The sequence below is a fragment of the Podarcis gaigeae genome (assembly GCF_964106915.1).
Source record: "Podarcis gaigeae genome assembly, chromosome: 12".
Classification (NCBI taxonomy): domain Eukaryota; kingdom Metazoa; phylum Chordata; class Lepidosauria; order Squamata; family Lacertidae; genus Podarcis; species Podarcis gaigeae.
In genome coordinates this window covers 8,444,817-8,461,936 of record NC_139688.1, presented here as the reverse complement: position 1 = coordinate 8,461,936, position 17,120 = coordinate 8,444,817, and the positions used below count along the sequence as shown (strand labels likewise).

At 46.3% G+C, this 17,120-nt stretch overlaps 1 protein-coding gene across 1 annotated transcript in view; it reads left to right on the top strand.

Annotated features, from left to right (window-relative positions):
* MINDY4 (MINDY lysine 48 deubiquitinase 4) overlaps positions 1-17,120 on the top strand; it is a 97,639-nt gene that overhangs the window by 20,958 nt on the left and 59,561 nt on the right. The window contains exons 6-9 of the mRNA XM_083704073.1: positions 7,098-7,156; positions 7,989-8,098; positions 10,039-10,155; positions 12,013-12,101. Of these exons, the coding sequence (XP_083560199.1) occupies positions 7,098-7,156; positions 7,989-8,098; positions 10,039-10,155; positions 12,013-12,101 (375 nt within the window). The remainder of the gene's footprint in view (positions 1-7,097; positions 7,157-7,988; positions 8,099-10,038; positions 10,156-12,012; positions 12,102-17,120) is intronic.

The window sequence follows — 17,120 nt, the reverse complement described above, 5'->3', positions numbered from 1 at the left end:
CAGGGAGCCACTGCAGAGAAGGCCCCGTTTTCGTGTTGCTGCCCTCTAGACCTTTTGAGGAGGAGGAACATGAAGAAGGACCTTAGAGGATGATCTCAGGGTCCGGGTAGGTTCATATGGAGAGAGGCGGTCATTGAGGTATTGTGGTCCTGAGCCATTTAGAAAACCTTGCAAACAACCTCTGTGCTTTGCTCAGTTACAGTTGTTGTTGTTGTTGTTTATTTATTTCATTTCTATACCGCTTTATATTTTTAAGAAAAATCTCAAAGTGGTTTACAATCCCGAATCCAACATTTCTGAAGAAAGTCAGATATAGAGCATACAGTCAAAGCAACATAATTAACATAAAGCTTAAAATATTATCTTAAAGATTTCAAAAGATTACAAAGGAGGTCAACTACAGAATACATATTTAACACAAAGTTAACAAAAAAAAACCCTTAAACATTTCAAAACAAACAAACAAACATTGCTAAGTGAAGTCAAATATAAAATGCACATTTAAAACAGCATAATTAACAAGAGAATAAAATAGGTTTTTGAAAATTACCTTTTCGTCGATTGGTACATCTTACTAACTTTACAGCTGTAAATATATAAATATGCATATATTATTCTAGAGCTGGACTAGGTGGGTGTTGCCTCTGATTCAGAAACCGGGAAGTGGTGGAGTTGGTACCGAATTTTGAAAGGAAGTCCTGTGTGGTTGTGTTTTTTAGGGGGAGGAAAGGGCCTTTTGTCTCTTGGCCCAGCTTACGGGTCTGAGTCTTCTTCCCGTCCTCTCTGACTCCCAGGCTGTCGTCATCCAAAGGGCATCTCTTCGTTTCCTGTGCCCCTTATTCCCCAGCTTGGCGTCATTACTGCCTTTGGAGCCCTGGCAGACAGGAAATGGCAGAAGGGAATGACAGCTGGCACTTTGCTTCAGAGACGGGACGCCTTGCCCCTGCCAACTTTGCCTCTGGAGAGCGAGAGAGAGAGCGGGAACGCCTTGCCTAGCACCACTGAGTGCATCCAGCCACAAGCTGGATACCTAGTGAAGGGAATCCAGGATAATGTTCAGGCACCATCTTGGGCTCGTATGGGGAAATAGATCTTTCAGTTAAACTGTGGAACTGCCTGCCTCATGAGGCAGTCATGGCCACCAACCTTTTCAGTACAGGCCCTGACTTGGTGGAACGCTCTGTCACAAGAGACTAGGGCCCTGAGGGACTTGACATATTTCCACAGGGCCTGCAAGACAGAGCTGTTCCGCCTGGCTTTTGGTTTGGACTCAGTCTGACCCTTATGTTTCCCTCCCTTTATGGTTTTAATCTATAGGCTACTTTTAAAATGAGGCTGCATTTTAAATCGCATTTTAAACTGTATTTTAAATTGGTTTTTCTTTTCCTATTATGTTTTTACGGTACTTTTACTGGTGTTAGCCACCCTGAGCCCTGCTCTGGCCGGGGAGGGCGGGGTATAAATAAAAGTTATTATTATTATTATTAATATTATTATGGCTTTAAAAGAGAATTAGATGGAATAAATTCATGTAGGAGAGGACTACTGATGGCTACTAGGCACAATGGCTATCCTCTACCCTTCATGGTTGGAGGCAGCGATGTTTCTGAGGAGCAGTCCTCTATTGCTCGAATCCTGTTTGCGGGTTTCCCACAAGTATCTTCTGGCGGTTTCCTCCCTGTGAGAAGTGAGGTTACAGGGAACCAGGCAGAGGGCCTTCTCGGTGGTGGCGCCTGCCCTGTGGAATACCCTCCCGTCAGATGTCAAGGAAATAAACAACTATTTGACCTTTGGGAGACATCTGAAGGCAGCCCTGTTTAGGGAAATTTTTAATGTTTAATGCTTTGTTCTTTTATGTATCTGTTGGGAGTACCAAGTGTGGCTGGAGTAACCCAGCCAGATGGGCGGGGTATAAATAATAATAATAATAATAATAATAATAATAATAATAATAATAGGTCTAGGCTCTGTGAGAGCAGGATGCTGGCTCAGATGGGCCACTGGACTTATTCTGCAAACTCTCTTTCTGTTCTTATAAGCCTTGTTTTTGTTTAGTCGTTTAGTTGTGTCTGACTCTCCGTGACCCCCTGGACCAGAGCACGCCAGCCACTCCTGTCTTCCACTGCCTCCCGCAATTTGGTCAAACTCATGTTTGTAGCTTCGAGAACACTGTCCAACCGTCTCGTCCTCTGTCGTCCCCTTCTCCTTGTGCCCTCCATCTTTCCCAACATCAGGGTCTTTTCCAGGGAGTCTTCTCTTCTCAGGAGGTGGCCAAAGTATTGGAGCCTCAGCTTCAGGATCTGTCCTTCCAGGGAGCACTCAGGGCTGATTTCCTTCAGAATGGATAGGTTTGATCTTCTTGCAGTCCATGGGACTCTCAAGAGTCTCCTCCAGCACCATAATTCAAAAGCATCAATTTTTCGGCGATCAGCCTTCTTGATGGTCCAGCTCTCACTTCCATACATCACTACTGGAAAAACCATGGCTTTAACTATACGGACCTTTGTCGGCAAGGCGATGTCTCTTATAAGCCTAGAAGAGTTATTTTGAGTCTCTAGATTTATTTCTAAAGGTACCACCATGCCGTGGAAAACCCATCAAGCAAGCCGGCCCAATGCTGCAGCCTGATTTCTCCTGCAAGGAGAGTTGGTTGTTTTGAAGTGTCCTGTGACCATTGCTTATTTAAAAAACCCTTTGTGTATTTGTTCTATACTGTAAATAGGAAGCTGTAGAGGAAGAGGGCCTTATTGTATCAAGAGAGGGACTTTCCCCAGCAGCGTTGCTCTTCATGTAAACACCGGGCCCGCAATGCGTGGAGATCAAAAGGCAGAGGCCTGTCAATCTGGAGAGAGCGCCGTATGGCTTCCTTATGGGGAGGCCTATTTTCTTCCTGCCCCCTTTTCCTAATGTGATGGATTGCTTCCTTCTTACAACATGCGGGAACTGTGCATTTTCCTGCTCCACCAACCCATGCGTGCTATGTATACAATAGTTGCGATTGCGAGATCATCTGCTGATCGGGAAGCAGTGCTAAAGTCCTTGCAAATCTTTCCCAGCCCCAGAAACCCTCTTGTTTCTTGGTTTTTGCATTGTGTTGACTGGGAGGCAGTGTGCAGATGCCACAGTTGTGTTGCTGTACCCTGGCGCACACTTATTTATTTGTCTGTTTCTTGCATCCATGCTCCACCCTTTTCTCCAAGGAGCTCATTAGGTACTCTCCTTCCTAACTGATCTCCACAACAATCCTGCGAGGTAGGCTCGGCTGAGAGGCAGCGACTGGCCCAAGGTCACTCTCAGGTACCTTGAGAGACTACATTTCCCAAGACACCCTGCTGATGGCACACATGCACAAGCTTGTTCTGCATTTTGTGTTGAAGAAGTTCAGGAAAACTGCTCATCTCGTAATATAACTGAACATTACAAGATGGGGAATATTTGCATTATGAACTGTATAAAATCACTATGTGGAATCTGACCCTGTTGAGTCAAGGCCAATCCTGAATGGACTTATCAGGAAAGGAATAAGAGCACTGTGGGATTCGAACCCACAGTCGCCCTTGGCTGGACTTAACTGTGCAGGGGTCCTTTACCTTTTACCTTTTTGATATCCTTGCCAAAGGTTACCATAAAGGTAAATGGACCCCTGACCATTAGGTCCAGTCGTGGCTGACTCTGGGGTTGCGGCACTCATCTCGCTCTATAGGCTGAGGGAGCCGGCGTACAGCTTCCGGGTCATGTGGCCAGCATGACTAAGCCGCTTCTGGCGAACCAGAGCAGCGCACGGAAACGCCGTTTACCTTCCCGCTGGAGCGGCACCTATTTACCTACTTGCGCTTTGACGTGCTTTCGAACTGCTAGGTTGGCAGGAGCAGGGACCGAGTAACGGGAGCTCACCCTGTTGCGGGGATTCGAACCGCCGACCTTCTGATCGGCAAGTCCTAGGCTCTGTGGTTTAACCCACAGCGCCACCCGCGTCCCAAAGGTTATCCCACTGCAATGTAGTTTTATTGATTTGCAACCCATTTGATTCAATCCCATGACTGGTCTTTTAAAACACGGATCTTCGCTGGGTGGGGTTTTCTTTTTTTGCCTTGAGTCATTGCTAATGCCGGTGATTCATTTTATACTCCATTGTGTATGCATGCTGCAATTCTCCTGACTGAGTCACGTTGTTGAATCAATTCCTTATATCTTTCCAGGGTGAAAACGAGTGCTAGCTTTATGTTCTTAAGTTACAGAAGGAGTCCAATAGTCAGAGGTCCAGGAGACACACACCCCCACCAGAAAAAGCCCCACGTATTCTGCTACGAAGGTCCTGAATGTCACGAAGGGAGTTCCCTGCTTTGCTCATCTGCTAAAGAGCCAGGAGGGGAAATGTATGAATGGGGAGGATGTTGCAAGTCGGCAGTTGCTGATGCGATGACATTGTTGAGCTGGGAATGTGTGGGATCCCATATCCGGGATAACGACCTCCGTCTCTCCTCCCATCTGGGTGTGGAAACGGTTCCCTCACTCCGTGGAGACAAAGAGATGCCAGGAATATGGTCCAATTTCAGTTACCAAACTGGAGCAGGTCCAAGTAGGTTTAACAGCTTGATGGGAAGACAACGCAATGTGCAAAACGAGGGAGGGAGGAGCCCGTGCAATGTACCATGCAATAATAGTCAAAATAAGAATTAAAAGGTTCTCTGTGACAAGAGGTTGGGGGTTTTTTTGGAAATCATTTTTACTGGTTTTACAAATACAAAATTATAAACAAAGCATCGAAAAGTACAGTGGTACCTCGGTTTACGAACAGCCCTGTTTAAGAACGATTCTGTTTACAAATTCCGCAAAACTGGAAGTAGTGTCCCGGTTTGAGAACTTTACCTCAGTCTAAGAACGGACTTCAAACGGTGGAAGGGCACCGGCAGTGGGAGGCCTCATTAGGGAAGGCGCGCCTCAGTTTAAGAACGGTTTCGGTTTAAGAACGGACTTCCGGAACGGATTAAGTTCGTAAACCGAGGTACCACTGTGTATCCATATAAAGAGATTCCTCTGAATCTCAGGACTCCCCTCCCTATCCTCTCCATGGGGTCCCATTTTAAACATTTTCTGCTGCATCTTCTTCCATACTCCAATTTTTATATCAAACCATATTATCCATGGTGATTGTCACACTGCCAGTGAAATCAAAATCCTGCTCATGTTTCCATCTGCTTACAGTGGTCTCCTAAATAACTTATACATTTCCCCCATTCTTTTATAAAGTTTTTGTCCTCTTAGTTTCTGAGTTTTCTGGTCAGTTTTGACATTTTGGCGTAGTACCATCAACTTGGTACAGACCTTGTCTTCCTTCCATCTTTGGGCTAGTAGCATCGAAGTGGCTGTTGTCCTTTCGGATATCGGTACCTATAATTCCTAATAGAAAAGCTTCTGATTTCTTAACAAAGGTTATTCTAAGCATATTTTTTTCATTTCATTATATATCATCTCCCATTAAGCTTTTATTACCTTGCAAGTCCTCCATATATGATAAAAGGTTCCTTTTTCTTTACATTTCCAGCAGGTATTTGTACTTGTCCTATACATTTTTGCCATCTTAGTAGGGGTTAAATACAATCGGTACATCATTTTCGCATAGCTTTCTTGCAACGCACAACATGTCGTCAAGAGGTTGTTGGTTTTTTTGAAGGCCCTAGGCTAAAATTGTACCCACACTTCCATTTCACTACTCTATTAGCAGATACTAAAATGAAAGGGCAATTTTGACTTTCCCCCTGCAGGGACGGGATTTGCGGTAGCAAATGTATTTAATGTATTTTAATGTATTTTATTTTTGTTTTTAAGTTGTAACCATTCATCTTGTTTTTATTATTGCTTGTAAGCCGCTCTGAGCCCGGCCTTGGCTGGGGAGGGCGGGGTATAAATAAAAAATATTATTATTATTATTATTATTATTATTATTATTATTATTATTATTATTATTATCTGGACTCCTGTCCAGAGCTGGAGGCCGGTAGCAACCATTTCCTGCATCCCAAAATGGCAGATATTGAAACTATATGTGTGTTGCTACATCATATAGCCTGCAAGGGCTTTTCAGAGAAAACAGGGCAGCAGGGCATTACCCCCCCAAAAAAAGTTGTATTTCTCCCCCCAATGGGAACGGGGGGATTTAATTTTGTTTGCATTTCAGTGAGAAGCTACCCAATTCACACTTTGCAAACCAAAACACAGTTATCCTTTGGAATTCTCACTTACTTGATTTTTTGCGACACAGTTTTTCAACCAAGTTACAAAAATGCACATATTCAGGGCATGAAAACTAATGTGATAGCGGAATACCTTACAAAAATGCATTGCATTAGGAGAGACTGCTTGCTAAGATGTGTACAGTGGTACCTCAGGTTCAGTGGCGTAGCATGGGTTGTCAGCACCCGGGGCAATGCAAGTAATTTGCGCCCCCTAACCCGTGGATTTGCGCCCCCTAACCCTACCCCCCAGATGTTGCGCCTGGTGCGGCCGCCCCCCCTGCACCCCCACGTTAGGCCCTGTCAGGTTACAGACGCTTCAGGTTACAGATGCTTCAGGTTACAGACTCCCCTAACCCAGAAATAGTGCTTCAGGTTAAGAACTTTGTTTCAGGATGAGAACAGAAATCGTGCTCCGGCGGTGCGGTGGCAGAGGGAGGCCCCATTAGCTAAAGTCGTACCTTAGGTTAAGAACAGTTTCAGGTTAAGCATGGACCTCCAGAATGAATTAAGTTCTTAACCAGAGGTACCACTATACGTTAGTTGGAACTGCGGACGAGAATGGGTTTATTGGGAAAAATTGGAAGTGCTGGCAAATCTCTGCAAGGATTAAAGAAGAAATGGCAAATTTGCTGTGGAGGTCCGAATTTAAGATCGGGAAACTGAAATTGACAGTCCCTGAATTTTGTTGAGGGGGGTGGGGGATTTGATGCCCCCTTCTCCCCCATCCTTCTGAGCACAGAATGTGGATGAAAAACTGCTCTCCTTGCTGAAATGTTGTTGTTTATCTCTGTTTATACAGCAGCCTTTCTGATAAATTGCCTCTTGTTTGGTCATCTGTGTGCTTAATTTGTTTCTGTCCAGAAAGATGCCTGTGTCCTCTCCCAGCAGAGACAGCTTGAACCAAGACGCTCTGGAACTAGGTATACCTTCTTCCGTTCTCAACTATCTCACTTATTGCGAGGGTAGGGATTTTACATGTTTATCCATCACTATTTCTGGAGGCCGATAGAAATTTTTATTGATTTATTTTATTGGGCTTTATAAACAAGAATAACATTATACAAATAAGTATAGCAAGTTTTCTCATGTCATTTGTATGTCACAAAAATAGCATAATAGATGTGGGAAAATATCTACAACATATGTTTCATTTACAGGTAGGTAGCCGTGTTGGTCTGCCGTAGTCGAAACAAAATAAAAAAATTCCTTCCAGTAGTATCTTAGAGCCTCTGCACACTGGGACTCCATCTTCATCGAGCTGCCCGCTATGACGTCAAGCTCATGTAATGAAAATCCAAATTCTTTATAGCAGAACTTTATGTACGTGTCAAATCAGTATTCCTGGAGGGTGATGCTTGTGTGTAGTGGTTAAGAACGGTGGACTCGTAATCTGGTGAACTGGGTTCGCTTCCCCGCTCCTCCACATGCAGCTGCTGGGTGACCTTGGGCTAGTCACACTTCTCTGAAGTCTCTCAGCCCCACTCACCTCACAAAGTGTTTGTTGTGGCGGAGGAAGGGAAAGGAGATTGTTAGCTGCTTTGAGACTCCTTCGGTTAGTGATAAACTGGGATATCAAGTCCAAACTCTTCTTCTTCAGCCGTGACAGATATGTAGACGGAACACATCTTTAAAGACTGGAAGAGAACGGAGGGCGCCTTCACTTGCCGAAGCCACAAAAGCTAATGTTTTGGGGTTGCATGTTTCTGAGTATGAGTTCTGGATATTAAACAGCCTTTCCTTTGCCCTCCGCAGTTGATGTTGAAGACGAAGAAAATTTGGAGGATGTCTACATGATCCATGACTCTTCGGCTTTGCATGCTGTCCAAGTCACGTCAAAGCCCATTGACTACTATCTTGCAAGGGTAAGAAACACATTGATGTGGCCGATGCAGAACATTCTGTTGGAAAGGCCGAATGACTGTTGTCGTACACAGAAGCAGACCAGCACCCCCCCAAATCTAGCCCAGTGTGGTCAACATTTAGAAGGTCTCAGGCCCAGCTCTTTGGAGAGAGGTTCTTCAAACGTTGGCCACCTCACATCCTTCAACTGTAGCTTGAGGTATGATTAAATGGAATATCCTCTATGCCTGCTTGAGATCTCCAAACATGAGGAATTGCGGTTGTGTTATAGGGAGTCAGACCATGATCTATCCAGACCAGGGAACATGGGAGCCCTGCTGGGGCAGATCAAAGGTTGTGTCTGTGGGATGTGATCCATGAGAAGCAATCAAGTACAACATTCCTTGTAATGCTAGAGAAGACATGCAGGGGAATGTTCAAAACTTCCTGTTCCTCCTGGCTGGAGCATAATTCCTTTTGCAAGGTGGGCATGACCTTACCTGTCCAGGTTACAAAAGGATGAGTCACGCAGCACACTTTCTGACTTCCTTCTTCGTTTGACCAGCTTTCAGCTAGGACTGCCCTGCTAGCTCTCAGCTAGCAGAAGCACTGGGATTATTCCCCCATATGGGGTAGATCCACATGTACATACTTGTCTGCCTTCAGGAATCCAACTGTGAACTGATGTGAGTAAACTTCTTTTATTGACTTTCAATAAGGTTGTGGCATCTTTACTCTTTTAAGAGGGATTCAAGGGAACTTACCAGAAACGTACAATTCAATCTGAGACAGGACGAAAAATAATATTTTTATTATTTGTACCCTGCTTATCTGAATGGATTGCCCCAGCTTCTCTGGTTGGCTTTCAACATATACAAAAACACAATGAAACATCAAACATATATAAACCTCCTGACACAGGGCTGCCTTCAGATGTCTAAAGAAAGTCGTATTATTGCTTATCTCTTTGCCATCTGATGGGAGGGTGTTCCATAGAGCAGGCGCCACTACCGAGAAGGCCCTGTGCCTGGTTCCCTGTAACCTCACTTCTTACAGAGAGGGAACCTTCAGAAGGCCCTCGGTGCTGGACTTCAGTGTCCAGGCTGGACGATGGGTGTGGAGATGCTCCTTCAGGTATACTGGGCCAAGGCCATTTAGGACTTTAAAGGTCAGCACCAATACTTGGAATTGTGCTCAGAAATGTACGAGGAGCCAAACTGGTGGAACCCATCCTGGGATTTTATGGCAAAGGGTGGGTAAGAAACCGTAGCGTGAACAGCAGGAGAGCTCCACGCTGTAATATTTTGATAGCAAGTCCCACAAACACCCTTGGAAAAAAAGCTTTTCAACTTTAAATTAATTTTCTGCCCCCCCCCCCAGCTGCAGTGGGTTCCATTTTCTTTTAACAATTAGGCTTGGCACAGCCTTCCTGAAGATAATGGAAGACTGGTTGAGTCCCAAGTGGGTCTGCAGCCAAAAAGCCTCATTCTGTTGCGCACACACACACACACACACACACACAGAGCCATTTATGCCGAAGGAACATTGCGAGGGAAGGAAAAAACGACTCCTTGGAGTTAATCAGGACAACTGTATACGCCATTTATTTTTATTAAATTTACGAGTGTGGCGAGACAGGCTCGGGCAGCGTGCCACTAGGTTTCTCCTTCCTGCTTGGAAATCCCTGCAGGAATCAGGGGCTCAGAATGCTGACTGGGGGGGGGGGGGTTATAATGCAGGGGAAGAGAGAATGGAATGGAGTTCCCTGAAATAGGGTGTGGCTGGCTGGAATCCTAACTGTTTGGATCACGCAATCGCCCTTAGGCCGTCCCTGAAAATTTATTTGTTGGGAGTTTTTGTGCACCCCCCAGAATGAAGAATTAGATTTCTAAAAGAACAGGAGGTCTGTCCTTCCCTTTTAAAAATTCTTAATCTCATGTTTCCCCTCCTCGTTTAAATCAAGGACCTGAAGATCCTTTTGTTTGGCTCCAGCCTCGGCTGCTTCAGCGAGGAATGGAAAATACAGAGCTTTATGTTTAACGACAACCCTCAGCTGAAGTATGGCATTGTGCAGAAAAAGGTAAAGTCTGAAGACAGGATTTTGAAGCCACTGGGGGCACAATTTATGGGGGAAATGGGGGGGGCTCTGTCCTAGGCCAGCCCCATTGGAATGGCACTAGTGCAATAGTATACAAGGGGACTTTCATCTGGATAGAACCCTAGGCTCAGTCAATTCTGCTTGTGCATAAATCACCGCACATCTTGATGCGGCTGTACTGGTGACCACACAAAATACTGTCTTTGCTCTTTGGCAGCAATGCACATTCATGCCTTGGTCATAGAGTTGGGGGCACGGGATGCACAAAGCAGCTGAAGGAAGCGGAAGCTGTGGCAAACAGTTGCATGCGCAGAATTCCTGAGGCACCGATCCCACTTCTGGGACAAGAGCAGATCATCTGTGACTCCAGGACACAGAAAGTTCCGTACAGTCATTCCCCTCCGAATATTCATGCACAGAGCAGAATCGTGCTCCGTGTATTTCTAGACCTCGGCTCCCATGATCCCTGGCTGCTGGCCATTCTGGGTAGGGCTGGTGGTAGTTGGGGGTCCATGAGTACCTGGAGTGGGGCAGAGATTTCCTACCTCTGTTGCATTTAGGATTGTGGCGATCACTTACAAAACGAAATAGTTTTTCGCTCTTAGCCAAGCCTAACATATCCTAAAAAAACGCATTTATAAATATTTCCTCATGAAAGCAATGAATTTTTTTAAAATTGTGTGATCTCCAGACATATGCTTTTGCATCTCCATAGCCTGTTTGTTTATTTATCTGTTTATTATTTGATTATTATATTTATGCCCCACCTTTTCCTCCGGGGAGCTCAAGGGGGTGTGCGTGGTTCTCCCCTCTCCTTATTTAAGCCCCACAACAGCCTTGTGAGGTGGATTAGGCTGAGAGATAGTGATGGGCCCAAGATCACCTAGTGAGCGCACTGGCCAGGTGGAGATTCGAACCCTGGTCTCCCAGTCTGAACCCTCCAAACATTGCCCAGTTGGCTGCCTTAAGGAAGAGGACTTCGTATCAGTGTCCCATGTGCTGGGTCTGAGGACCCATTACTGACCTCCTAAGAGTAAGACTTAGGACGCGGGTGGCACTACTGTGGGTTAAACCACAGAGCCTAGGACTTGCCAATCAGAAGGTCGGTGGTTCGAATCCCTGCGACGGGGTGAGCTCCTGTTGCTCGGTCCTTGCTCCTGCCAACCTAGCAGTTTTAAAGCACGTCAAAGTGCAAGTAGATAAATAGGTACCGCTCCGGCGGGAAGGTAAACGGCGTTTCCGTGCGCTGCTCTGGTTCGCCAGAAGCAGCTTAGTCATGCTGGCCACATGACCTGGAAACTGTATGCTGGCTCCCTCGGCCCGTAAAGCGAGATGAGCGCTGCAACCCCAGAGTCGGCCACGACTGGACCTAATGGTCAGGGATCCTTTACCTTTAATAGTAAGACATAGGAGGATACAGACGGGGAGACCAGGGTTAGAATCTCCTCCTGGCCGGGATATTTGAGCTCTTTTGCTCCAGCTGTTTGCTCCCAGGCCACCTGGCCACCGAGAGAAATCAGACCCCTGCTTCACCACTCGACGACAGAACAAATCAACCACATGCTCCAGATCTTGGCATCACCCACGCATACTGTTCTGAGGTTTTCTTCTTTGGGAAAACATCCAGGGACGCAACCTTTTAATTACAAGCGCAGAATTTTCAGCCAGTCACAACGTCCACGACATTTGGGCCACGGCGGTTAAAAACACAGAAAACAAAGGGAAACGAGGTGGGAGACTAGGTGGAGCTGAAGAGGGTTGCAACCCGTGCAAGCTTCTCACCAGCTTCAAACGGCGCTCATTGTTTTTCTCCGTCCCTTGCCTTTTGCCGCTGTCTAGGGTGGGCCGTGCGGGGTCCTGGCAGTAGTCCAAGCCTGCCTCCTGCGACATCTTATCTTTGGAGACAGCAGCAGGAACAGCGATACGTGGTGAGTTGACGCTGGTGAGAGCCGGCCTGTTTTCCACCCTAAGCTGAATGCTAATCCCCCTCTATTGTTGGAAGGGGAAAAGGGGTCTTCCTGGTCTTGACCTCATTAAAGGGAGATAAAGTCCAAATTGCAGCGCCCGTGTTGACTGAGAGGGTAATGGATACTGTCCTTGAGGGTCAAGCCATATGTATTTTTTGCACTTGCAAAACACACGTTGTTCGTGACGGGCCGGGTGCGTTTGGGGAGGGCTAGGAAGCCGGACGGACTCTCCGCATAAGCAGTGTGTTGCTGTGCACAAGTGCATAAACACCCTCTGCATAAACAAACATGGCACAGGTCACTGCATCGGTTCCCCCCACCCCCATGTCTCTTGGCCCTATGTACTCCGTGAGACAGTACTCTCTGCCTCCCCCTTAAATTCCCCTGCAAAATGCCCTTGCAAATGCCCTTGCTTCAGAGGCCTGTTAGTAACTCTCGTCCATGAGCTCCCAGAAGCTGCAATAAGCTAAGTTTGACCGCTGCTGACTGCTAACTCCTCCCGATTAAAATAATGAATACCTAAGCTATGGTTTTCCCATTAGTGGTGTATGGAAGTGAGAGCTGGACCATAAAGAAGGCAGATTGCCGAAGAATTGATGTTTTTGAATTATGGTGCTGGAGGAGACTCTTGAGAGTCCCATGGACTGCAAGAAGATCAAACCTCTCCATTCTGAAGGAAATCAGCCCTGAGTGCTCACTGGAAGGACAGATCCTGAAGCTGAGGCACCAAGACTTTGGCCACCTCACGAGAAAAGACTGCCTCCCGCAGTTTGGTCAAACTCATGGTGGTAGCTTCGAGAACACTGTCCAACCATCTCGTCCTCTGTCGTCCCCTTCTCCTTGTGCCCTCCATCTTTCCCAACATCAGGGTCTTTTCCAGGGAGTCTTCTCTTCTCATGAGGTGGCCCAAGTGTTGGAGCCTCAGCTTCAGGATCTGTCCTTCCAGTGAGCACTCAGGGCTGATTTCCTTCAGAATGATTTCCTTAAGAATGATTTCCTCAAGAATGAAGCAAAATTAAGTTGGTTAAATTCATCAGGGCTGCAATGTCACTCCCAATACTCACCCCCCTGAAGTAAACCGAAAGGGGGATAAGATCAAAATCCCTTCCACGCACATTCTAAATCTGAAACATCCGCATTTCAGATGAAGACGCCATTTGGAATTTTAGACAATAGCAGGCCTCTGTGTGAGAGATAAGTCTTCTTGGTGTTCCCACTGCTGGTCTGCTCAAAAGATCTCCCTATTTGAGAAGACTAAACATCAAATCAAAGCATCAGACATGAAAGAGAGGCCTTTGGCGTTCTTCCTCTGCCTTTGGGACAGTGTAGGATGTTAACCTTCTTCCGTCTCCTCGGAAGGGTGTTGGTGACTTGCAGGGAAGCAGATAAAGGCGAAGCGAAACCTTACATCACTCACAGCTAATCTGGGCACTTCTTGGTGTTGGTCACTTACGGGCGAGGAAAGAGGAAGCAAGATCTTAATTTGCAGCTAATTTGGGTGCTTCTTGGGAGCATTTGAGGACACAGTGCCGGGTGTCAGATCAACAGCCTTGCAGGCCAAGCACCAGTTGGGCAGTTGAGCTGGGTTGGCTGGGCTTACTGGAGGCCACCAGGTTGGCAAAGACTAGCCTAAAGGTAAAGGTAAAGGGGCCCCTGACCATTAGGTCCAGTCGTGACCGACTCTGGGGTTGCGGCGCTCATCTCGCTTTACTGGCCGAGGGAGCCGGCATTTGTCCGCAGACAGTTCCGGGTCATGTGGCCAGCATGACTATGCCGCTTCTGGCGAACCAGAGCAGCGCACAGAAATGCCGTTTACCTTCCCGCCGGAGCAGTACCTATTTATCTACTTGCACTTTGACGTGCTTTCGAACTGCTAGGTTGGTAGGAGCTCACCCCGTCACAGGGATTCGAACTGCCAACCTTCTGATTGGCAAGTCCCAGGCTCTATGGTTTAACCCACAGCGCCACCCGCGTCCCAAAGACTAGCCTACCTTGCGTCAGATGGGCAGGTGTTGACATAGCAAATATCCCTAAATTTAGCAGGTGGGAGCCTACGGCTCACTTCTCTGCTGGTCACTACTTCTGTCCCAAATCATGAGCTCAAACTGTCGTCAGCCTGGGATGAAGAATAATAATATTTTTATTATTTGTACCCCGCCCATCTGACTGGATTGCCCCAGCCGCTGTGGGCGGCTTTCAACATACACAAAAACACAATGAAGCATCAAACATATATAAACCTCCTGATATAGGGCTGCCTTCAGATGTCTAAAGAAAGTTGTGTACAGTGTTACCTCTGGTTACGTACTTAATTTGTTCTGGAGGTCCATTCTTAACCTGAAACTGTTCTTAACCTGAGACACCATTTTAGCTAACGGGGCCTCCCACTGCTGCTGTACCGCCATCGCGTGATTTCTGTTCTCATCCTGAAGCAACGTTCTTAACCCGAGGTATTATTTCTGGGTTAGCAAAGTCTGTAACCTGAAGCGACTGTAACCTGAAGCGTATGTAACCCGAGGTACCACTGTAATTGCTTATCTCTTTGCCATCTGCTGGGAGGGTGTTCCATAGAGCGGGTGCCACTACCGAGAAGGCCCTGTGCCTGGTTCCCTGTAACCTCACATCTTGCAGTGTGGGAACAGTCAGAAGGTCCTCGGAGCTGGACCTTGGTGTCTGGGCTGAACACCGGGGGTGGAGATGCTCTTTCAGGTGTACAGGGCCAAAGCTGTTGAAGACTTTGAATTAATTTTCAGTTTCTGCATTTCTCCGCCTCTGCTTTCAGTTCTCGGGGCTGAGTGGTATGTTGAAACCCTGGCAGCGAGGGACAACCTAAAGCCTCCACGCTTAAGCTTATGGGTTACAATCAGGAGTCATCAGACCATCATCATCATAATGTTCATTTGTTTTGGTTTTTTCCCCCCTCTCAGCCGTTCCACAAAATGTCCCCCTTGGGGTCTCCTTTGCCCTAGCCAAAGTACATTCTTCTGCATCCTACGGAACAGGGCGGGGTCGTTTTCCAATATCTGGCCTGAAACGGCCCTTTCCTAATGTCTTCTCTCTGCTTTTAACCTTTATGCTAAGTACATCCTTTCCCTCCCGATCTGAACCCATCAGCTATTTCCAGACATCTGCCATCGTGCTCTGCAAGCCACCACTTCGCTCGCCCGGCCGCCTCTCATAGAAATCAATCAGCCTCCTTTGAAAAGGGAGTGTCGTTCTTTGAACCGAAGATCTAAAATGGAAAGGGCATTAAGGAAGAGGAGTTTATGCGGCCAGCCCAAAGGTTGCTTGCAGATCGTGACACAGGCGGCTCCCCTGTCGGTTTCTTGCACCTCTCAAGATTTTGTTTCAGTGCGCACAAACGCGTATTGCATGCCAAAGATGCGTGCAAAATTTGCATTTTGCAATCAAATGTGTCAAATTGTGTGTACGTTAGCAATTCTTTTCAAGTGTGCACCTTGCGTAGAAAGTACCGTATTTTTTGCTCTATAAGACTCACTTTTTCCCTCCTAAAAAGTAAGGGGAAATGTGTGCGTGTCTTATGGAGCAAACGCGGGCTGCGCAGCTATCCCAGGAGCCAGAACAGCAAGAGGGATTGCTGCTTTCACTGCACAGCGATCCCTCTTGCTGTTCTGGCTTCTGAGATTCAGAATATTTTTTTTCTTGTTTTCCTCCTCCAAAAACTAGGTGCGTCTTGTGGTCTGGTGCATCTTATAGAGCGAAAAATACAGTACATACAAATCGTGTGCAATTTAAATGTGAAGTTTTGCTTCGTCTGTTTGAAAAATCTGCACTGCAAACAGATGAAAACATGAGCAGGGTTGCAATAACACTTGTAATGTAACGGGTATTCTGGAGATAATGAAGTTTTTAATAATAATAATAATAAGGAGCACAGTCGTACCTTGGTTGTTGAACGCCTTGGTACTTGTCCGTTTTGGCTCCCGAACGCCACAAAGTGAGTATTCTGGTTTGCAAATGTTATTTGGAAGCGGAACGTCTGACCTGGTTTACACAGCTTCCGACTGAGTTCAGGAAGCTCCTGCAGCCAATCGGAAGCTGTGTCTTGGTTTTCACACGTTTTCAGAAGTCGAATGGACTTCTGGAATGGATACCGTTTGACAACCAAGGTGCGACTGTATAGAAAAAGATGCAGTAGAAAAGATTTAATAACAGAGCCCATGGAAGGGATGGTGGGAAGTCCAGAGATTTGGAGAAATCTCTTAATTGTGGGTATGCTATGTTATTTTATTTAATTGTGGGTATGCTATGTTAGTTTATGTTTTATAATTTTTATAAATTATGTTTTAAAAAGAGAGAATTCTGCATGAACCAGAATGGAGTCTACCAATGTTTGAGCAACAGCAAGGCTGATATGTGAGAGAATTGGCTGCTTGGTTCTCCCCTAGTCCAGCCTCTGATGAGAGTGTGGCTCAGAAGAGGACATTTCAACACATACAGCTTATTGGTGGTGTAGAGAAAGGAAGAGGTGTATAGACTGCAATTTTTCCTACAGTGTGTTTACTCAGAAGGAAGTCCCACTGTGTTCAGTGGAACTTACTTTCTCAGGTAGAGATGGGGGAGAAATAGAATCCAGTTCACAGTTAAATGTGAACCGACCTAATTTACGGTCCAAAACAATATGGAAACACTGCCTTCTTTTGAAATTCGCACCTCTCTGAATTTTGCAAGGCAGTTTTGCAGCCAAGTACAATGTGTAATGGGTGGTGGTGCTGTGGGTTAAACCACAGAGCCTAGGACTTGCCGATCACAAGGTCGGTGGTTCGAATCCCTGCAATGGGGTGAGCTCCCGTTGCTTGGTCCCAGCTCCCGCCAACCTAGCAGTTCAAAAGCACGTCAAAGTGCAAGTAGATAAATAGGTACCGCTCCGGCGGGAAGGTAAACGGCATTTCCGTGCGCTGCTTTGGTTCGCCAGAAGTGGTTTAGTCATGCTGGCCACATAACCCAGAAGCTGTATGT